Source organism: Lichenostomus cassidix, chromosome 17 (assembly GCF_008360975.1).
Source record: "Lichenostomus cassidix isolate B80296 chromosome 17, HeHo_3.0, whole genome shotgun sequence".
NCBI lineage: Eukaryota > Metazoa > Chordata > Aves > Passeriformes > Meliphagidae > Lichenostomus > Lichenostomus cassidix.
The window spans coordinates 3372717-3395265 of NC_139497.1; the positions used below are offsets into that span (position 1 = coordinate 3372717).

The 22549-nt window shown below is 52.8% G+C and overlaps 2 protein-coding genes across 6 annotated transcripts in view; one reads left to right on the forward strand and one right to left on the reverse strand.

Annotated features, from left to right (window-relative positions):
* Positions 1-697: 697 nt before the first annotated feature.
* On the reverse strand, positions 698-4338 carry BRD3OS (BRD3 opposite strand). The gene is made up of 2 exons (XM_085076873.1): positions 4238-4338; positions 698-3991 (listed from the first exon to the last, which is right to left on the reverse strand). Exon 2 carries the CDS (start codon positions 3405-3407, stop codon positions 3138-3140), a length of 270 nt encoding a protein of 89 aa, XP_084932999.1. The 5' UTR covers positions 3408-3991; positions 4238-4338; the 3' UTR covers positions 698-3137.
* Positions 4339-9889: 5551 nt separating this feature from the next.
* Positions 9890-22549, forward strand: part of VAV2 (vav guanine nucleotide exchange factor 2) — a 118799-nt gene continuing 106139 nt past the window's right edge. For 2 of the 5 annotated variants that reach the window (XM_085076877.1, XM_085076878.1), the window contains exon 1: positions 9890-10563. In XM_085076877.1, coding sequence (XP_084933003.1) covers positions 10360-10563 — 204 coding nt within the window. In that variant the 5' untranslated portion in view covers positions 9890-10359. The remainder of the gene's footprint in view (positions 10564-22549) is intronic. The other 3 variants (XM_085076880.1, XM_085076879.1, XM_085076881.1) reach the window with 2 other exon arrangements.

Here is a 22549-nt window from a genome sequence, read left to right on the forward strand (position 1 = left end):
TCCTGTGAGGCAGGGGAGAGTGTTTGTGTAGCATTTACTGGTGAGGGGGCAGCGAGCAGAGCTGTTTTGAGGAGGCTGAGGACAGGTAGGACATAATTGAAGTTCAGTTCTCACTGATTTTTGTACTTAATGTGCACACTGGTCATGCCTGGAATCTTAAGGCCATCTCTGGGTTTGGATGAGGAGGGGCTGGGGGCTCAGCCTGCAGAAAAGGAGGCTCTGGGAAAACCACCTTGCTCTCTACAGCTGCCTAAAACAAGGTTTAGTGTGAGGTGGGGTTTGGCCTCTCCTGGGCAACTTGTGACAAGAGGAAACAGCCTAAAGCTGCACCAGGGGAGGTTCAGGTTGGACAGCAGGAGCAATTCCTTCATGGAAGGGGTGGCCAGGCACTGGAAGGGCTGCCATGGGGGGTTTGGAGTCCCAATGCCTAGAGGTGTCCCAGGAACACCTGGACATGGCACTCAGTGACAGGGACTGAGCATCTCAGAGGTCTTTCCCAGCTTTCCTGATTCTGTGTGACATCCAGAGTTTTCCCTCATCCTGAAAGCACTGCTGAGCCCTGGGGAGCTGGAGGAGCCTCCCTGCAGCTCCCAGTCCAGTGGTGTGGCCTGGGAGCCTCCCCAGTAACTCGGAGAATTCCTCCCTCCCACCGTAGGGATGCCAGGGACATGCAGGGAAAAACTGCTGCTCACCAAGCTGCATTCAAACCATTTTAATGCACTTTATCAAAGAGGCTACAACAGTGTTTGAAACGAGGGCATCACCACCACACAACTCACAGAAACAGCCACAGCAGCCACTCCACAACCCTGCTGTGACCAATGACACACAGAAATGGAAAACTACAGTCACATTCACAGAGGTGGAAAGACAACTCATCCTCTTCTTCCTGTGCTGTCACATCCAGCCTCCATCCTGGAAGAATTTATGCACATTCTTACGGGTTTAGTCTTGTATAGTCCGATTATAACACTCTGCAAAATAACTGAATTTTGGTTTACCAGCCACGTTAACAAAAAGAGACTGATTACACCCAAAATAAGCATCTTCCTCATTGAAATGAAAAAGAAAAATAAGCGTCGGATTTCTTTTTCTATAAGAAAAGAAAACGAACAGCTGGTTTGGGGGCTGTGCTGTTCCTTAAACTCCCAGAGTTCACGTGCTCCCCAGGGCTGGCCTGGAACCCACCTCTCCTGCTTCTCCAGGTGAATCCACCTGCAATTCCCAGGGGAGCTTTTGGTTCAGCCTCCTGCCTGCTGGATTAACTAATCTCCTGTTCACTCAGCCAAGAACTGGAGGCCCAGGTGGGTCACACATCCCTGACAGTGCTCCCCCGGCACCCTGCCGAGCCTCGCTGGGTTTGTGACTCTCACTGAACGCTCGAAAAACATTTATTCACTGGATTACTTCTCCTCCAGAGCTAGTCCTGACAAGACCAAGAGGGTTGTTTGTGTGCAGAGCAATGCACGGGTCTGCAAAGCAGCGAGGTCCAGCGGTAGGTTTAAATCTAGGAGCGCACACAATAAGGTATCAAACACCAACACATGCAGAAATAGTGCTTCGAAAAAACAATGAGCTGCCTGTTGTTTGCAGTGCTATGGAGCAGGGCTGAGCACACCAAATTTGATTTCACTCTAAGACAGGTGTGTGCTGCTCAGTGCATTGAGTTCAGCAAGGTTGAGTGTCTTGTGTGTTGTGGCATTTCACCCACGTGGGAGAGGTGGAAGAGATTTTTCACTGTATTTTTTTTTTTAAATAAATAAATAAAGTGCTTTAAAAAATGCAAAGGAGGTTTTAGATAAATAGAAACAAAAGTAATGACTGTGCCTAAGAACAGGCAGGTAAATAATCCATACTGAAGCTGACATCAAATACTGATTTGCCTGAAGTTAAGCCTGTGCCCAGGCACTGCTGGGTTGTCCTAGGCAGGACAGAAAGGGACTCTGTGACCTCAGCCCAATGTCACATTTTAATGCTGAACCCTGGGCACATAATTCACACCCTTGGAAGTGGTGACTTTGTTTTTAACAAAGATTCAGGTGCTTCCTGGGCTGAATTTCTCAGCACAATCTTGCCTCGAGCAAGTCAGGATTCAGCAGAAACTTAAACCTGAAAGCAGCAGCCTCTGTGCCCAAGCAGGGCATTGCTTTTCCCTCCTAAAATCCTTCATTGAAACAATCCCAGACACAACTTCTAAAATACATGCACCAAACCTACGATCCAACCTGAACTAGAAGTCAAACCCTTCCAAGCTACTGCATGCGTTAAAACTTGAATGCAAAGCAAACTCCATTGGCCTCTTTCCTTCTGTAACCCATCTCAGGAGTGCCTAAGGGTTTCCTAGTGTCCCTTAGGATATGTGTGTATTTACAGGGACATTTCTCCTGTTCTTTTCTGGGCCTGTCCTCCCTTGCAGGTGGTTCACTGGGGGATCTGTTCCTGAAGCTCTGCATGAAAGGAGTCAGCTCCCCTGGCTCCAGAACCCCTGTTATTTCCATGATCCCACACTGTGGGATCATTGCTTTGCATGAAGCTCCAGCACACCTTTCCTAGCAGGTGTTTTGAAGGCTCGGATTAAATTCTCAACACATTTTTTCCCTAATCCCACAATAACCCACTCCATCGCCTGGCTGTGAGAAACCACTTCCAGGGCAGGAATTAAAGGGAGAACAGGGCAAACAGAACAACTAATGGCCAGGTGGGTTTGGAGATCAACCTCCTAAGACCACAGCCTCGCTGGGAATGGATCTGTGCTCGTCTCTGTCCCACCAGCACTCCCAGAAATGCAGCAGGACTGGCCAGTAAGGGTGGCTGGGGACAGTGCCCAAGTGCCAGCGGGTGTTTCTCAGGCCACACGAGCCACTTACAAGCAACACATGGTCCAGCACAGCCCCTGCCAAGATGCTGGGCAGCAACAGGCTTGAGAGCTCCCCAGCTAGACTGGGTTTGTTGGACGAAACTCAGTGACATGCAAAACAGGAGTCTATAAACAGTAAAATCAAACAGAAACTTCAGCCTTCCCAGCCTTTCCTGGAAACGCTGCTTCCTCCGCAGGGCTGGGAGAGGATGGTGCACACCCACCTCCCCCAGCTCCACGCCAGTCTGCTTCCTCCCCACGTGTGGATTCCTATGGGAAATTACATAATAGCACAGAACTTGGACTGCCCCGTGTCCCTGGAGACATCCAGCTTGTTTTTGTCCCGCACCAGGATGGCTTCGTTGCCGTACTGCGAGTACCACATGCTCCTGCTGCGGCTCAGGTAGGTGTTGGGGGGAGCTGACTCGAGTTTCTGCTGCTGCTGCTGCCAGATGAGCAGAGAGGTGTCCCTGTACCTGAGGCGGGCGTAGCCCTCGGACAAGGCTTTCTCAGGCAGGGGCACCCTGCCGTTCATCACCGTGTCACTCATCTGCCCGAGGAGAGCTCCACGAACAGGAGCTCCTTCCCAACTGCTCCGAAATGAACCTCGCTGGGTCGGTCCAGGTGGATGGCTGCTGCTTGGAGCTCAAGGGAGAACATCCCAGGGTTGGGATTTTGAGATCCACACGGTGTGGGGTGCTGGAGCAGCACTCAGGGTAGGGAGCAGAGCCCCAAAACCACAGCAGGCAGCCTGGCCTTGCTGAAAAACCAAACCAGGACTTGGGAAAGCTTATCCAGTGGTGATCCTGCCAGGTGTTTCATGCCGGGAATGCCCCACACGTGCTGCTTGTTGACAGTGGGTGAAGCATCTCCAGAGGTGCCAGCGGTGGCTCTGCAGCCAGGCGGGGCAGGCTGAGCGGGTCTGGATGGATCCCTGCAGAATGGATCCTGAAGCCTGGGGAGGTCAGAGTCCAGAGGTCACCGGTGTCCAGCCCTGTGCATGGCCTGTCCCCCGCTGCCAGCAGGGATGGACGGCAGCCCGGCACGTCACGTGCTCAGGGATGCAGGAGAAGATGCTGCTCGGCCCTGCTGGTGGTACCCGAGCCGGGGGGCCCCGGCACCTCCCGACGGCACCTGCAGGGCACAGCAGCGTCACCCCACGGGCTGCCAACGGGGCTCCCCGCCCCGCCAGCCTCCCTGCCCGTGCTCCCCTCCTTCCCGCCCCCAGACCCCTTCCAGCGCCGCCGCGCACCATCCGCGACCCCCGCGGGCGTCCCGCACCCCCCGGCCCTGCGCGCCCAGCTCGGAGATCCCGCGCCGCCCTTCCCACGCCGCCCCCCGAGGGTCCCCCGCGCCCTCCGGCCGCTGCCCCGGCCCCACCGTGCTGCGCTGCCCGGCCCGGCCCGGCCCGGCCCGGCGCCGCTGCGCTCGGCGGAGCCACCGCGGAGGCTCCTCCTGCCGTGATGCGCTCGGGAGGAGCCACGGCCGGGGCGGGGGCAGCGCCGGGACCGGGGCAGGGGGAGCGGGTGCATGGGGCTGGGGAGGGCAGTGGGGGTCCCCGAGGTGGGTTTGTGGGTCCAGGGAGGGCAGTGAGGCTCCCCAAGATGGGTTTGTGGGTCCAGGGAGGGCAGTGGGGCTCCCTAAGGTGGCTTTGTGGGTCCAGAGTATGGCAGAGGAGTACCCCGAGTGGGGTGTGTGGGTCCAATGATGGCAGTGGGGCTCCCCGAGGTGGATTTGTGGATCCAGAGTATAGCAGTGGGGCTCCCCGAGGTGGGTTTTCGGGTCCAGGGTATGGCAGAGGAGTACCCCGAGTGGGCTGTGTGGGTCCAATGATGGCAGTGGGGCTCCCCGAGTGGGTGCGTGGATATGGGGTATGATATTTGGCTCCCCACTTTGGGTGAGTGGGTCTGGGTATGGCAGTGGGGTTCCCCACCGTGGGTTTGTGGGTCCAGGGAGGGCAGTGAAGCTCCCCGCAGTGGGTTTGTGGGTCCCACGGGTGTCAGCACTGGATGCACAGAGTGTTTTAGAGGGACACCCAGCCCAGCCCATACTGGGAGCACTGGGGCTGAACTGGGGGAGTCCCCTGCTGCTCCCCTCAAGTGCTGGCCTGGGGAGAGGGGCTCTCCCTGCTGCCCAAAGCACTGGGGGTCCCAACTCTGGGATTTCCAGCCCAATCCCCCCTCTGGGTGAGGCAGGGACCCTTTGTGCCCCTTTGGGCTCCGCAGTGACCCTCTATCCATGGAGTGAGGACAGGCAGGGGACACCCCCGTGTGCTGCCAGCCTCGTGTCACTGTCACCATGCCCTGCGTGGGACAGCAGTGTGACCAAGCAGCCCCTCCTCGACCTCCGCTCGTCATCACCGTCTGCCCCATCGCCTTTCCTCATCCCGCCTCTCCCCGGGCTAGCACAGTACGAAATGCGTTTTGAAGAGAGCTGCAGGGCTTATTCTTTTCCTGCTGATGCTAAATTTAAGCTCTCAATCTTCTTATCTCCTGTGAAGGCAGCGCCATCTAATCTCCCGCGAAGGACCCGATGCACTTAGCCGTGCAGAGTTACTCCAGGCGCTGCTGTTGTTCCTCTCAGCCTGCACGGACACAAACAAGAGGCTGTGGTTTACTTCCGTCAGAGGGAAGGCATGCTGCAATTCCCTGTTCCCAGGAGATTTAGGCCAAACACAAAGAGGAGGGAACAAAGGCAAAAAAAAAAAAAAAAAAAAAAAAAGAATGACCGCGCTATTAAAATGTTTATTATCAGAGATATCCTGATTCTGCTGCTTAATCTGGCTTCTGCTAGTGCAGAGAAGCCAGCTCTGACCCACTCGTGGAAGCTGCAGAACAAAGAGCAAAATCCTTTAGTGGACAAGATTTGGGGGTTTTGAGGTGTTTTGTTCCTCTCTGACAATTTCCTGGCTCTGCTACCATCAAGCTCTGGGTATAAAGGAGAAGCTGGTGAGTGGGGTGGGTGCACTGCTGAGATGGGGCAAGGAGAAGGATTGGAACCTGCCGAGCTCCAGCAGCCACCAACTGCTCTGAGCCCTCCACTGAACCCTTCATGGGAGTCCCTGAGTCCTCTGCCAGCAGGACCATTCCCAAAAAACCATGGAGGCAGCAGCAGAGGAATGGGTGAGGTGAAATCCAGGTGCTACTCAGCCAATGGTTTGTTCCTCTCCTTCCTCTGAGGAAATCTCTGTTTTCCCTGAGGTGCCTCAGGCTGCTCCTCTGCTGCAGTGAGGGGCTGGGCTGAGTGCTTTTCCCTTGCCCAGCTCCTGGCACTGTGAAACACTCCAGCTCTGTTTGATTTGGATGGGAAACCCACTGGGGTAGGGCCTGGTGGAGCATGGTTGACTAGTGAGGATGTCCCAGCAGCACAGTGATGGTGTTGGGAGCTGTTAACTGGGTGTTATTGGTATTTAGGCCAGCTGGGACATCCCAAAATGAGACTTCCACAGAGAAATGCCCAGGGAAGTGCCAGCTCTGCCTGCTTGGTGCTGGGTCAGAGTCCTTTTCCAGTGGAGTTGCACTTTTAGGCTAAACAAAGAGTAGCTGTGGCTGAGCACTCCTGCTGCTCCAGGAGGACACAAGAGGAGAATCCAGTTCATCCCTTCTGCCCACACTGAGCTGTGCCAAGTTAATTCTCCTGCTCCTTCCCAGGGTGGCAGGCAGTCATCCCCCTGGGCCTGCAGGAAAGGGAAGGGAAGGGACAGGAGTTGTGCTGGCAGCACTGCAGGGCCATTAGCAGCAGGATAATTGCAGTGACTGCTGCAGGGTGCACCTTGTCTGGGCAGGTAGATCAGCTGGGTGATGAGCCAGACAGAGCATTATTGTCTGCACCCTGCAGTTCAACACTTTGGCAGCGTTTTGGTGGGATTTCCCTCTCGCTGATAATCGAGCCCGAGCTGCTGTTTGCCGAGCCGGGGCTTGCACAGCTTTCCTAAAATAGTTGGTGAAAGGAGATCACAAAATCGAAGGGCGTGCTGGAAATGGCACGTAGGCTGTGTGACAGCTGCCGTGCCAGCAGCCGGGCCGGCTCCTGCTCTGGGGACCCTGGCTCCGGCTGGGGACACGTCCTCTGGCAGCCAGCACGGCTCTGGGACAGGCTGCTGCACGCTTGGGCTGATCCAGAAGGTGGCAATGGCAATCCACAGACACTGGCTGGCTGGGAAAAGAGGATTTCCAGGCGGTACGGCGCTGCTGTTTAACGGGTATTTTCAGAGGGCTGCTTCTCTGCACGTGGGGAGTTAGCTCTTCTCCCTGGAGTGACACCAAACATTGACAGAAAATGCACCTTACTGGGAAACGTGGCCATGTCCCAGGTATGTTTGGGTTGATTTGTAAGGTGTGGTGTCCTCATACTTGTTAGTGCATTTAACTTCCTTCCTTCCTTCCTTCCTTCCTTCCTTCCTTCCTTCCTTCCTTCCTTCCTTCCTTCCTTCCTTCCTTCCTTCCTTCCTTCCTTCCTTCCTTCCTTCCTTCCTTCCTTCCTTCCTTCCTTCCTTTCTTTCCTTCCTTCCTTCCTTTCCTTCCTTCCTTCCTTCCTTCCTTCCTTCCTTCCTTCCTTCCTTCCTTCCTTCCTTCCTTCCTTCCTTCCTTCCTTCCTTCCTTCCTTCCTTCCTTCCTTCCTTCCTTCCTTCCTTCCTTCCTTCCTTCCTTCCTTCCTTCCTTCCTTCCTTCCTTCCTTCCTTCCTTCCTTCCTTCCTTCCTTCCTTCCTTCCTTCCTTCCTTCCTTCCTTCCTTCCTTCCTTCCTTCCTTCCTTCCTTCCTCCCTCCCTCCCTCCCTCCCTCCCTCCCTCCCTCCTCCCTCCCTCCCTCCCTCCCTCCCTCCCTCCCTCCCTCCCTCCCTCCCTCCCTCCCTCCCTCCCTTCCTCCCTCCTTCCCTCCTTCCCCCAGTTTTGCCTATTCCATGCTGGACTGGGATGTTCCCAGACAGCTCTGTTACATTCCCAAACTACCACCACTTCACCAGCCAGGTCCCCCACACATCCCCTCTGCCTGCCAGGCTCCTTGTCGCTATACACAGACATTTCGGGGTGAAAAAGCCCATTTTTGCCTCTGGCAGCATCTTCCCGGCGCATCCAGCCACCTCTCGGGCTCCTCTCATGCAAGGAACTACAACAAAAGCACATGGAGAGAAGTCTGTGAGAGGAGAGGAGCTCCTCGCTGGCTCCCCAGCAGAGGGTGGTGTCAGCCGCTGCCCTGGTGGCTGTCATTCCCTAGCTGGCTGTCATTCCCCGGCTGCCTGTCATTCCCTGGCTGGCTGTCATTCCCTGGCTGTCATTCCCAGCAGTGCCAAGAGGCAGGAGAAGGGAGCACCAGCTCTCGAACAAAATCTGCTGAAAACAGCATCTGGGTCCTCTCCACACCCCCCATCCTCTTGCAGGACAGTTTGTGCAATCCTGGAGCGCACAGCTCACCAGCATGTGCTGGATTCAAGCTCTTCCCAAGCCTGGCTGCACGGGTTTTGGTTGTTTTTATTTTCCCTGCTCTCAGCAATACCTCTGCCATCAGCCCTTTGGGTTGCTGCAGAGGTAGGCGAGGAGCATACTTGCTCCAACACCTCCCACGCAGAGCCTGGCTCTGCAGCTGCAGATGGTTCCCAAGTGTCCAGGGGCCAAAAACGCTTTTTATTACACGCTAAAAAAGCCAGGCTGTGGCTCGCAGCTTTAATTATGCACATATAATCAACTCCTCTGTTGTCGTCTACCTACAGACCTGACCTCACCCGGCAGGCTGGTATGGAGTCAACCCAAATTACCCCTGGCACGACTCCACGGCCCTCAGTAGCCTCGTGATTCCTGCCCATGGGTGCTGTTGGAGGGCAGAAAGGCTTCATGGAGAACGAAAAGATTGAGCAAATGATTCTGAGAAAGCACCTCCTCAGGGTATGGGGAGCGTGGGCTGAGATCTGAACGCACCCCGGGCAGGGTGTAGCTGTGATGGTGAGACTGGAGTGTGTGGATGCTGCTCCCTCTTGGATCTCACTGTTCACGTCCTGCCCAGGGACACAGGACACAGCCAGAGACACAGCCAGGCCGAGCTGGGGACAGCCAGCACCTCGGCATGAAAGCAGATTTTAAAAAAAATCCCCAAACTTTCATTGGAATACTAAACAATTTTTTCCTGTTCTTCGGAGAGATCCTCCTTCCTAGATTGAAAATGAAGGATCATGGAAGCAGAGTTGCTTTTTCTCCCTTTATCTCCGCTTGGCTCCATTTGGAAGAGATTAGTGTTGCATTTGTTTGACATCCAGGTTAATAGCTTCCCTTCGTCCCAGTGCCGGCTTCCGGTTTTGGCTATCTGGAAAGCCGGGCTGGAAATTAATCGGCAAACTCTGGGGAGAGGATCTCGGAAGAAAACTCAGAACAGATTTGAAAAGAGGCTGTTGTGAGCCGTGCTGATTTGGATGGAAGCCACCGGTGAAAATTAGAGATTTTTCAAGAGTTTGCTGCCAAGGAGTTAACGGCTGAGAGTTGAGGTTTTTAATAAATACGCCGGTAATTAATTATAGGAGTTGTCCTCCCGTTCGAAAGTCACGGAACACGATCTCTTGTTTGGGTTAAACATCTCCCCTGCAGTATTTGCAACCCAAACACGGCATGACGAGCGGCAGCGAGCGGTCAGACAAAGCGGGGTCTGTGTGTGAGAGAGGCGGAGGAGCCCCGGAGTGCTCCGGGGGATGTGGGACCCCAAAAAGTGCGGGGGAGGCTCTGCCAGAGCGGGGACAGCGAAACAGCACCGGAGCTCTTGGGCGGCTTTCCCGGAACAGGGAGAGGAGCGGGAGGGAGAGAGGGATACGAGGAGAGAGGGGGGGAAAGAGGGAAGGAGGGGGAAAAAGGAGAAAAGCAGGAAAAATAAAAAAGGCGAGGGGGAGAAAGGAAAAAATATAGGGGGGAAGGAAAAGATATCGGGGGGGAAAGCGAGCTGGGAGCCCAAGCAGCGAGAAGCGTCCCCCGCCCCCGCTCGCAGCCCGGGCTCCCGCAGACAAAGGGGCGGCGGGGCGGACCGGGGGCGGGCCGGGGGCTGCTCCCGCTGCCCGGGGCGGGCAGAAAACTCGCACCCACCGCGGCTCCCCGCCTCGGCAGCGCAGGTGGGGTGCCTGGGCAGCGCAAGTTTCCGCGGGGCAGGGGGACGGAGTTGCGCGGGGGTGGCCGCGCCGTGCCCGCTGTCCGCCTGTCCGTCCATCCGCCGCTTTGTTCCCGGAGGATGCGGCGCGCCTGAGCCCGGCCGAGGCGGTGGGGCCGCAGCGGGGGCAGGGGCAGCCCTCCGCCGGAAAACTCCGCGCCGCCCTCCTTCCTCCTCCTCCTCCTCTTCCTCCTCCTCCTCCTGCTGCCGCTGCCGCTCGGAGCCCCGGCGCGGAGCGATGCTCTCCGGGGCGGCGGGCGGCGATGGAGCGGCGCGGTAGCGCGGAGCCGCCGAGCACAGCCGCCCGCGGCCCCTGAGCGCCGGCAGGAGGAGGAGGAGGAGGAGGAGGGAGAGGAAGGCCGGGGCAGCGAGCAGAGCGCGGCCATGGAGGAGTGGCGGCAGTGCGGCCGCTGGCTCATCGACTGCAAAGTTTTGCCCCCGAACCACCGGGTGGTCTGGCCGTCGGCGGTGGTCTTCGACCTGGCGCAGGCGCTGCGGGACGGGGTGCTGCTGTGCCAGCTGCTGCACAACCTCTCCCCAGGCTCCATCGACCTCAAGGACATCAACTTCAGGCCGCAGATGTCCCAGGTAGGAGGGGAGCGGTGGATGGAGGGGTCGGGTGGATGGGTGGGGAACCCCCGGGAGCACGGCGGGTGCTGCTCTCCGAAACTTGCCGCGATGCGGGGATGGGATGAGATGGGATGGGATGGGAAGCCGTCTCTTTCAGCCCCCGCGATGCCCCCCAGCCCCTCCCAGGCTTTATCCCCCGGTTTCTGGCCGGTCGTGCCCGGGGGGAGCTGCGGCAGCACGGGAGGAGCTGCCGGGCGGACAGAGAACACCCCGGGAAGGAGGGAAACATCCCCCTTGTGTTTACAGTCATGGCGAAACAAAAGCAAATCGTAGGGCTGAGAGGAGGAGATGGGATTATTCGGGGTTTTTGTGGAGGCGCTGCTTCGTCTGGGATGTGCGGGAGGAGCGGGCGCCGGGACGAAAGTTTGGCTGGGAAGATTCAAAGCAAAATAAATGAATAAATTATAAAACCACCCAAACGCCGCTGCTCGGCCGGGCAGGCAGCGAAGCCACGCGGTGTCCCAGCCCTAAAGGCGAGGCTCCCGGTGCTGCATGCCGGGGTGGGGGTGATGGAGAGCTCGGCTCAGCCACCCCAATTGCATCCCAGCCCCTCTTGCCCTGTCCTCATCGTGGCTCTCCCGTTTGGATACTTTAAAAGCTCTCCATCCTTGCAAGTGTTTCTGGTTGGTTTGGTGGAAGGAGGCTTGAATAAACGAGGGGAAAAAAAAAATAGTGAAATGAGCTCAGGTTGTTTTGGGTCTAAATGCTCTGCTGATGTTTTTGCAATCTGAGCTGAGGGTATTTGCATGGGAATCGGGAAGTGAAATCGATTAGAAGCAAATGAAATGGGGGTTTGTGCCCTGCCCGCCGGCAGCCCCTCTGGTGACAGGTTCACTTTAGAGTGTTTTTATTTTTGAGCAACAACAGGTTCCAGTGGTGGATTTGAAGGGAAACTTCCCGGTATTGAGGGCATGGGAGATTGTGTTGAACTTTGCTGAGACCTTCAAAGATAAACAACCTACAAAGCCCACATGAGCTCTGTTCCTGTGCTGTGCTAGCACGCTGCTCATCCAGCAAATCCCTTCCCTTTTTCCACTGGAGTTTTGTTCCAGCACGATGGTTTTTTCCAGCCGTTTGTCCTCAGCCAAACCTCATGTTTTGGGGTGGTTGAGGACAACCAGGAGCTCCGAAACTTGGAGCTGTTTGGGGAGCAAAGGGTGCTTTGCTGTGAGGATGTCCTTGAATCCTGCAAAGCACCGGAATGGGAATCCCCAACCGTGTGGTGAAACCAGTGCTGGCCCAGAGTAAACAACAACACGTCCTGATGCCTCTTCCCAGGGTGGAACAATGCTGTGAGATTTCCTCTTGGCTTTCCGGGCTGTGGACTGATCAAACTGTTTTCTACACATGCTGATGTTTCCAAATATAAACTGCCGTGCAGGAGGTGTGGGTGTGGAGGGCTGGAGCTGCCCTAAAACGTGCTGAGAGTGGCACATTATGGGTTTGGTTGTTTTCTTTTTTTAAGGAAATATTGTTATCCTACCAAGCTACTTTTGGTGCAGTATTTGCCCTGTGGGGAGTTCAGAATTGGCACCTGCAGAGCCATGGCAGTCAGCCTGGTGAGGCTCACCTGATGCTTGTCCTCAGGCAGGATGGGACCCAAATCAATCTGGAGTCAATCTTTGTCCTCAGTGTGTTTGGTGCTTGTTGGCAATTCCTGGATCTGAGAATTTGGGATTTGAGGATAAAGGCATCTTCTGCTGCACTGGCATCCCATGGAGGCTGAGAGGGGAGGAAGAGGCTGAGCCCAACCACAGAGGGGACAAATTCATGGGATGCCCAAGCCCTCAGTGTCTCCAGGCTGAATTTGAGAGGAATAATGTAGGAATCCATCTTTGTCCCCCAGCTGTGATGTGCTCAGACACAGGGTAGGGATGCGCAAGGCAGAGCACACCGAGGAACTTCAGAGGTTGTTTTTGATGATAAATGCACTTTTTGCCTGGCTGGCTGGACTGGCTAACCAGCTGTCTGCTTCAGTACAGAGCTTATTTTGTTATTAATCAGGTAAAATGCCAGGGGACAAGGCACTTGTGCTAGACTTGAAACACCCAGCAATGCTCTGTCATCCACCTTTCCCGGTGAATTAAGTGGGGCTGTGCAGGTGTGTAATGAGAAACAGATTTTTGCCCGAGGTGAGCAGCGTTTCAAAGGCCAGAGGTGAAATCACATCTCTGCAGAGAAGCACTTTAAGGTCCAGACACTTGTGTGTTATTTTTTTAATCCCCTTTCCATGCTGATTTGTTTTTCCTCGCAGCTGTTGGAGGTGTGCTGCTGGGACTGGAGAGATGAACTGGTGTCCCTGTCCTCCTAAAACCTTCCCCATCCTCATAAAACCTCCCTGTGCTTGTTCAGCAGAGAGGCCAGACTGGCCACACAGCAGCAGTTTAATCCACGATGCTTAATTAAATAAATGAGGCAAATCACCCTGTTAGGTTGTAGCCTGAAGTTTGCTTTATTTTCCTGCTCAGTTCCAGAGATTTCACTCTGATGCTTGGCCATGCCTGGGAGGATGGGATGACCCAGAGCTACTGAACTTTCAGAGTGGCCAACAAAATAAACAGGAAAAACCATCTTAAATCCCAGCTCTCTTCTGAGAGTCGGTGGATGTGAGGCCAGATTTGATGAGCCTGGAGTAAAACTTCAGTTCTGCTCCTTGCTTTTGCTGCTGAGGCTGTTTTTGGAGAGCTGGGAAGTGGGATGAGGGTGACTGCCCTCCGTGCTTATTGATCATTATGTCTATTACTATGATTGGATTTTTGGGAGTGTCATTTAGGGTGATTTGCCAGCCAACTGGGAGAGTGCAAAGGACATTTAAATTTGCAGATGGGAGCAGATGTAGGAGCTCTGCTCTGTCCCTTGTGCACAATTCTCAGCACAGTGTTTCCCCCAATCCCTACACAGAACCAACCCCATTCCCCATTCCAATTCCAGTCCTCTGTCACAGTGTGCTCCAGCTGCTCTTGTGAGTGAGATGGAGACCTCTGAATTCCCATCAATAATGAGGCTTGAATCTTAATTTGGTTAAGTGTCTGGTCAAATACAAATTAAATGACTCTCCACTCGTGTTTCAGCATGGTGAGGCATAAAAAATACATGCAATAAAACAGCTGCACGTTTGGGTGAGGTTGATACTTGGTGGTGTGTGTTCTGTGAGCTTTGTCTTTTTCTATTATTTTTTTTTTTTTTGGTGTTTGTCTTAGATAAAATTAATCCTTCCTGACAGGGACTTGGATGTGTGTCGAGGTTGGTGGGGAAGCTCAAGCAAGCCCTGCTGCAGGCTGCTCCCTCTGAGCATCAGCTGTGCCACACACCTTTGCAAGCAGGGGGTTGACTAGGAATTATCCAGGAAAACTGGAGGATGTGGGAGATTCTTTCAGGGTGTCAGGTAGATGTCCTTCATTCCCCTGGTGGTTGAGCTCAGCCTCGTGGTGATGCTGTGAAGGGCATTTCTGCTCCTCACCTCTGAAGGAAAATGGGTTCATTCAAGGCAGAACTGAGAAAAAAGCAATAACCCCCCAAATCCTGCCCCATCTTCCCACTGCCCTGTCCTGGCTATGTGAGCACCTGTTGGCACCTCAACATTCCTCTGTGTATTAAAAAAGGTGGAACTTGATGCCTAGAAAATGCTGTTGTGATGTGATTTAGCATCAAACCCCTCACTGCTATCACACTGCACTCACCCCTCCTCTAAGGCTAGCCTGGACACTCCTAAATATCTTTATTTTCCCTGCTTCAGAGCCTCCTGGCTTCTGGAAACAACGCAGCTCATAGATTGAAGGTGTTTATGTGTGCACAGACTTGAAGTTAGCACTAATGGCCAGCTCATTAAGGATTCTTATTCTGAAGCATATTGACATCCCTCCGGAGAGAATCCATCCCGCTCTGCAGTGCCTGGGGCTTTGATTAGGGGCTCTTGAGGCTGATGAGACGCAGCAAACGTAATTGGAGCGATGGCTGGGCTGCCCACTGCTCTGTTTTGCTCTTATTAAGGAGCCACGCCGACAACTCGACTCCCAGGATTGATGGACAGAACGCCCCACACCTGACTGAGCTGTCAGATGGCTTCATGCCTGTTGTTTTTCCTCCCCAAGTGGCATTCATTCGCTATCAAAATCCTATTTGTTGATGATGTAGAGGCTTTTTTAGCCTGACAAGCAGGAGCAGGTGGTTGGGAGACACTGGTTCCCCCAGGTACAGGGGGGATGAAGGCATGCTGGAGTGTTTGGTGCAGGGAATTATTCTCAAGGCTTTGGGATTTTTAACATCCTACTCGAAGGCTTTATAGCTCCAATGCTTGTAATTGCTTCCATATGTCATGATAGTAGTTAAATATAATTCAGTGTTATCAGAGCTGGCTGGGTAAGGTGGGTTCTGTGAGCAAGGTCTGTGTAGCTACTCTGATCTACCCTGCTCAGGTCCTCTGGCTTTTTCTTTTGCTCTCTGCTTCTTGAAATCGAGTTCTGTTCCAAAAAAAAAAAAAAAAAGCTGTAAAAAAACGGCCTCATTACATATCCCTGTTTACTGTGTCTCACTGACTTCCCGTTTGGATGTGCTGAGCCTTACAAAGGGGGAAAAAAAGGTGCTCTGTGTGCTCCAGCCGAGCTCGTGAGCTCCTTGCAAAACAGGAGCTGCTTCACTCTTTCCCTTCCCAGCCCCGCTGGGTGCCTCCTGCGTGTCAAGCAGGACCCTAAAACCTCGTGTTAGAAAGAAATAGGACCCTCTTGGTGGCTCTGGGAGGTTGTAGGGTGCAGCTGAACCTGCAGCTGGAGGCTCATCGTTATTCCAGCAGGGCAGGAGAAGGTGGGAAGTGCTGGATGGATGCTGTGGGTTGTGCCAAGCAGCGTGAAAAAGCAGTGAAAACTTTTATTTTTCCACCCCTGCCTTGGGTGATTGATGAGAGTTAAATACCTGCATTGAGCACCTACCAGGAACAGGCTCTTCATGAATGAATAGATGCCTTCAGACACACAAAGCCCAAAGAAAAAGGAGATTTGGTCGTTTTTCAAGCTGGGACCAGGCTTGGAAGCTGCCTGCTGTTGATGAGCTGTAAAAAATGCTTTGGCTGGTGCATCCTGCTCTGGGGTGATCCGGGGTGCTCTGCCAGGAACAGGGGGTGCCTGGGGCTGGCTCCTTCCAGGAGGATTTTTGGCAGTGGCACTGGTGATGCTGGGCTGGGTCTGAGCAGGGCAGGAGGGTGAAGAATTAGGGAAATTAGGGTGATGTGGGAGGGCTGAGCATCCCCACTTCAGCCCCATCACCCCGAGTTGTGGGAGCCCCAGACCTTTCCCTCCATCTCATCTGGAGGCAGGAGGGACCTGATTTTTGGCAGGGACAGCAATGTTGCTTCAGACTGACCCGAGGGCAAATTTTTGATCCTTTTCTTTGTCGTGTCTTAAAGAGACAAAGCTTTTCCCCAGTGTTTGAGCTGTTTCCCTTCTCCATTTGACTCCCCTCAAGTCTGTGCTTAGAATTATATAAAATATGCTCATCCCAGCAACCTGGGCTGGGGATTTTTGGGACAGAGCTGGTCTGGGAGGATCAGGATCCCGTTGATTTAGGGTGCAGGGTGAATGAGTGAGTGCAGGGCTGGAAGGTGTCTGTGTTGGGTTGATGGTGGAGCCTGGTCAATGCAGTAAGCTTGGCCACATCTTGGAACTGAAAACTCTCTGATTTTTAAAGCATGGATCCACCTTGGAGCTGTGCAGCATCTTTTTTTTTCTTTTTATTTCCCCTCACCACCCTCGACATCAGTTTGTTCCTTTGGACTTCCAGGGATCTTAAAACAGAGCTCAGTGCCCATCAGGGTGACCCTCAGTCCTGTTAATGCTGAGTCCATCTGTCTGCCCAGCTGTCCCTGCAGCATCCTGACACCCCTGGGGCTCTGGGTGAGTGGTGGCCCCGGGCAAAGCCTGGCCTTGTCCCTGCTGCTCTCCTGTTAGGATGAGCCTCAGGGCTGCAATTTGGGCACAGGGTGACTCCTGTGTTACCCAACAGCAGCCAAGCCTGCCTGGTCCTCTGCTCTGTGCCCTCAGTGCTCCTTTGACAGGAGGAGGAAGTGACAACTTCAAACTCAGTGTTGATGAAATTATTTTTCCCAGCATTGCATCTCCCCCTCAAAAAAAAAAAAAAAAAAGCCTGGAGAAAGGTCTGGTTTTAATAAAAGTGACTTTTCCTCCCTGCTTTGTGTTTTGCTTGGTTGCAGCTCAGGGCTGTGCTTCACCCGATGATACAACCTGGGTGCAACCATTGCCTGCCCTCCACCCACCCTCTGCAGCCTCCTGGGTGTTCCTGCTCTACCAAAAGCCAGCAGGGCTCCAGTGTGGAAGGAATTGTGCAAATCCAGGTGCAGATGGATCAGGTTGCTGGGCTGTGTGGAGGCTCAAAGCCCTGTTGCTCTGAAAAAAAAAAATCAATTATCCTCACAAAGGTCGCTGCAGAGCAGGAGTTTGGCCATCAGATTTCCCTGTCTTGTCCAACGAGTCCTGCAGAGTAAATTTTTTGGGCACCTCTTTGGATCTTTTTGGACACTTCCTGCATCTCTTTTCCGGAGTCCCCAAGCTGTTGCTTCCCCCTGATGTCAGAGCTGCCAGCCCTTCCTGTCCCAGGATGTGCCTGTCCCTTGTCCCTCTGCTTGGAGGAGGTAATGTGCAATCTATTTTTGTTTTGTAAGCCCTGTCTGGACAGCCAGGACTGAGCTGGAAGGTCTTCCTCTGCCTCCTTGGACAGCCAGCAGCCTGACTCATATCCTGATTTGCTGCTCCTTGCTCTGAACCCTGCAGTCCATGGACTCTGTGGTGTTGCCTGTGGTGCAGACCCAGCAGTAAATCAGATTTTATTCGCTGTGATGCCTCCTGGATTGGATTTTCCAAGCTTGCTGGACCTGGGAAACATCTCCCATCTCGCCAGTGCCCTCTCCAAACCCATGCTCCAGGTGGTGAAGCTGATTTGGGTGTGATGGGAACGGTGATGTTGGGAGGATCTGTGCCTCTCCGGGTTGTCCCTTGGTGTCCCTTGGTGTCCTTGCTGCTGTGCCCCATCCCTCTCATGCCCATGGAGCAGCTGTCTGTGCCTGCTCCCACCAGGGCCTTGCTTTGCCCCCCAAAACCCCCAGGATCTGGGCAATGAGGAGAGGGAGAAGGTTAAAAGGTTCCCACAGAGGAAATTCCCTCTTTCTCTTCCAGCACTCGCCCTAACACTGATGGAGGGGGGGAGTAAATTGGCCCTTTTATAGCACTCATATCTTTTGTTGTGTTTTATAGTGGTTTGCAGCTAAATGGAACATCTGGTATTTTGAAGGGGGCCGAGGAGGGAACAGAGGAGGTTTGTGGCTGGCGAAGGGGAGGAGCAGGAGGAGTGATTTGTGTTCAGCGCTGTGAACACAGAATTATCTGTGAAATCGGCGGAACTCGGGGGCATTCAGCGCCTGGAAAACAAATGTGCACCCAGGCTGGGAGCAGGGCACTGCCTGTGCTCCTCCATCCCTGCAGGAAAACCCCATGGAAAACTCCCAGCAGCAGGATCTGCCCCTGTGGCTCTACCCTGTGCTTTATCCACTGGTTTTGCTTTCCAGGATGAGTTGTTTGGCTCCTCTGGGTTTGTGTTGAGTGCTTGGGATGCTCTTGGAGCACTCAGGTTCATGGGAGGATACAGGTTTTTCCTAAAGCAGAGCCTTGTTCCCAAAAAAGTTGGGTTTGTCCCTGCAACAAGAATGGGAGATCTATGATGGTATAAATATGTTTTGTATGTAAAATATGGGATAGAGATAGATGTGTAAAATAAATACATTTATATATAAAATAAAATGGTATTTCTTTAAGAGCTGGAGCGTGTTAAAGGCTGGAAATCCCAGGCTGAGTGGCATGGCCCCAGGACAGGAAATGTGCACAGCGTTGGGACAGAATTGTGTGCACATCCAGAGCCTTTGTGTTTATGGGAAGCACTTTCTCATGTGAGTGATCTTCCAAGAAAATCACTGGTGAGCCTTGGAGAGGGGAGGAGACAAAAAAAAAAAAGGAGACAAGACTTTTCCTCCCCTAGCTGTGGGAGAATTGCGGCTTTAAACAGAAAATAAACCAGAAAATTTCCTAGTAAACCCAGTGTGTTACTTTGAAGAGTCTGTGATATACTTTCCCTTTATAGATCAGCTGCTCTATCTTTATTTTCCTGCTGCTGCTGCAGGGTTTGGGGCTGTTTTCTGGGAATGTTTTCTGGGAATTGCTGCTGGAGCAGCAGCTGTTCTGCACAGTGTGGCTCTGGGCTCAGCCACTGGCCCTGGGTGGCTGAACTGGCCCTGGGGCTTCCTTGAGTAGCCCTGTGTCAGCAGATGCTCCATCTGCAGGGTGTAAATGGCTTTGTTTGGTGCCTGGCACTGGAGGAACTGGTGCTGGGCACAGCCCAGGTGGTGGCAGAGCTCTGGAGTTTTGATTTTTTTTCCTGGATTTTTGATTTTTCTCTGGATTTTTGATTTTTCCCTGGATTTTTGGGGACAGGGCATGACTGTGGTGCTGTGGCAGCTCCCAGCTCTGGGGTGATGCTTGCAGGACCAGCTGGGGGAGATGGGAGTGTCTTTTAGCAAAATGTTAAGTTTTCAAGCTGCAAAATAGGCCTAAAAACTTGGTATTGGGAGCATGGAGCCATCCCAGGAGGAAGGCTGGGTGTGTGGGGCTGCCTGCCCAGCTCCCCCTAAAAAGGTGGATTTTTCAGTGTGGAGTTGCAGGACACGAAATGTGAGTGTTGCACTGGGATTGCTGACCTGTCCAGACTGGTCTGTGCTGGGAGTTGACATTCCCAGGGAGGAATTCCTCCTGAGCATCCATGACTGATTCCCTGAGCAACTCCCAGCTTTTGTTTGTGGAGATTTAGGAGCGAGCACTGCTCGAGCACAAATATTTTTGCACAAAACCGGAGTTTTTGAAGGGCTGTCTGAAATAATGAAAAAATCCAATTGAAATTCTTGCCAGATTCATCCTGCCCTGTGGGTTTGCAGGTCACAGCACTGAGGGCAGACTCCTGGATGGCACCACTGATTTGTTATCTCACTTTAACCCTTCCTCTGCCTCACTTTTGGTGTCTCCAGGGACAGACAGGGATGTCAGGACACTTCCAAGGGACTTCCCAGCTTTAATTTCTGCCACTCCCCCCAGCTTTGGCCACTTGCTGCATGATGCAATCAGGTGAGAACTTCACCTGAGATGGGGAGAACGTGGTCAGACACCCTGAGCAGCCAAACCCGTTCTTGGGACACCATGGATAGATAATTCTGCCCTGATCCCACAGCTGGGGAATGTGAGAGGCCAGACCAATCTTTTGCATCTCTCTCGCTGGATTTTCCAGCCTCAACGTGCTCAGGTGCACGTCTCCCCACGAGGAGAACACCTAAATATTTCTTTTTTTTCTTAGAGGTGACAAAGGTTAGAAGTGAATTTTTCTCGTATTGACAGCTTGGTTATCTCGGGAAGGGTAATGAGGAGGTTTTAATGAAGCTACAGTATCTGCCTGAGACTGGGGTTTTAGCCAGGTTGTTGCAAGAAGCATTTCTAATTAGGAGAGATTTAATTCCAGATTTTTGTCATCCCACCCCCCCCCCTTCCCTCTTAATTATATTTGCTAACGTGTTTAACAGCTTTCCCTTCAGAAAAGAACAATTTATTCAAAGGTCATAAATAGATTCTGGCATTAATTACTCCAGGAGTCACACTGGGCTGCTCTGGAGAAAGCAACTCCGTGGGGAATGCTGAGCCTTTCTCAACTGGATTTATCTGTGGTTGCAATGAGTTTGTTTGCACAAACCCCCCAACAAAGCCACCTCCAAAAAAAGGGGAAAAAAAAATTGCATCCACACTTGTGCCCAACTGAAAACCCACGGGGATCTTGCAGCTAATTTCCCTGAGTTTTTGGAACAAGCCTGTAAAATCACATCATCTCCCTTGACCCCTCCATCTTTGGTTTGTAAGATTTGGGGGTGTTTTTGTCGATTAGTTTTGGGTCCCATAATTTCTGGGGATGCTGAGCTTGGAGCAGGGAGAGCAAAGGCTGGCTGGGACCAGTGGCCACAGTGGCAGAAGGACAGGGCTGAGCTGTTCCCTCCTCCTCACCCCTCCCGAGCTCAGCCCAGCTTAGGTTAATAGTTTTTGTAACCTCCAGATTTTGGAGTGGCTGCAACATCTGTTCCAAGTGATAATAAAGCAGTGCTGAGGGGGAATTAGCATACAGCTGCCGGGGTGGGGGAGAGCCTCTATAGAAAAATAAATGGATTTATTGATGGAAGATGAAGCCTCATTGCGTTTTCATAGTTCCTGGTGATTTTGGCAGCGTGGGCAAAATCTGTTCCTTTGCAGGGGGAAAGGACAGTGGGATGTGGGGCTGGGATGTGAGGCTTGAGTGTCCTTTGTTTGGTCATTTCATACTTCACCCACAGCCAAGAGGACTTTTGCTGGCTTTAGGTTCTTTTTGAAGGTTTCTCTGGCGTGGTTCAGATGAGTCCTATTGCCTGGCTGGGGCTGTGGGGGGGAGAATATTTAATATCTCTGCAAATGACTCTGCTTTCCTGGCAATCCGACCCAGTGGGTGCCATAAAAATCTCTTTTTCTTCCACCTTGGCTCTCGCTGTGGTCACCAGGAGATGCAGGTTTGTGTTGGCACTTCCAGGATGTTTTTCCTTTGCTGGTTCCTCCCCATCCCTCATCACCCCCAGGGATCAGGATCTGCTCTCCCTGATCAAATGGGTCAAAAACCCATTTGACCCACCAGGTTAAATATTTCTCTGCCTCTCCTTCCCTGGTGTTTTTCCTGGAGTCCTGTGATGTGACAGTTGAGTTTTTCCTCGAGGGAAGACAGACAAACAGGCTTTCATTGCTTTGGGGAAATGCAGAAGGGATGTGATTGAAGTGTTCTCTGAAGCCTTGCAGACTTGAAAGCGAATTTAAAACGCCCAGGTTTTAAAATTTATAAACCAGAATGGTGATTGGTGATGCTCTGAATTGCCCTCCTTGAAAAATAGTAAATAAAATTAAACCAAAACCAACCCACGTTCATCTTTGGGCTCCACCAGCAAGAGCAAAGTGAATAATACCCATTATATATGTGGGGAAAAAGCTTCTTAAACACCTGATTTAACTGGATGTGAATGAAAGGAGTGGGAGTAAAACTTCCAGAGGTGTAAAGCAGCCTCATAATTCCACGAGGAGCTTGGCAGGGAAGGAGCTGTGTGTGTCCATGGATGCTGAACCCCCTGAGCCAGGGCAGAAGGAAGAATTAACCCTTTTAGCCCCCAGATTTTGCAGGGTCTCCTCCTGGGGATTAGAGGAAAAAATCTGTTTCTCTAAGCAGATATAGAACTGCTCCATTCTTTTTTTCAGGGTGATGTTTTTTTGGGTTTTTTTCTGTCTGATTTGGAGTTTTTTTTAAGAGACAGCTCTTCTAATAATAGCAGTGTCACGGTGTGAGGATCCCGTGTGACACAGACAGGCAGCAGGAGGGTTTTGGCTCCATAGAAACCTCTCATTCAGCCGAGCAGGGCTGTCATTACCCTGACTCTGCTGCTGCTGAGCACGGGAGGAACCTGCACACAAAAAGAGATATTTAACTTGTCTGAGCTCGAGGTGCCTTAATAACTGCTTGGGTTTGTCTCTGGCACGTCAGCAGCCAGGCTTTGAGTGCTGAAAGATCAATGTGGAGCTTCTCCTCCCTCCACCCACTGAGGGTTTTGCTCAAAAATTGGATAAAAACCTCTCCTGGCGCTGGTTGCTCATCCCTCCCAGAGCTGGCTGGGTTCTGTGGGGTTTGACATTTTCGGTGTCTGCTTGACTGAAATGGATCTTCAGCTTCCCACCCTGCTCTCCTCAGCTCTGACATCCCTAAAATCCTGGGATAACAGGAGCTGATGGAGCTGATGCCCAGCCCAAGGCTCCATGCTTTCCCCCTGGGTGTTCTGGCATCATTCCTG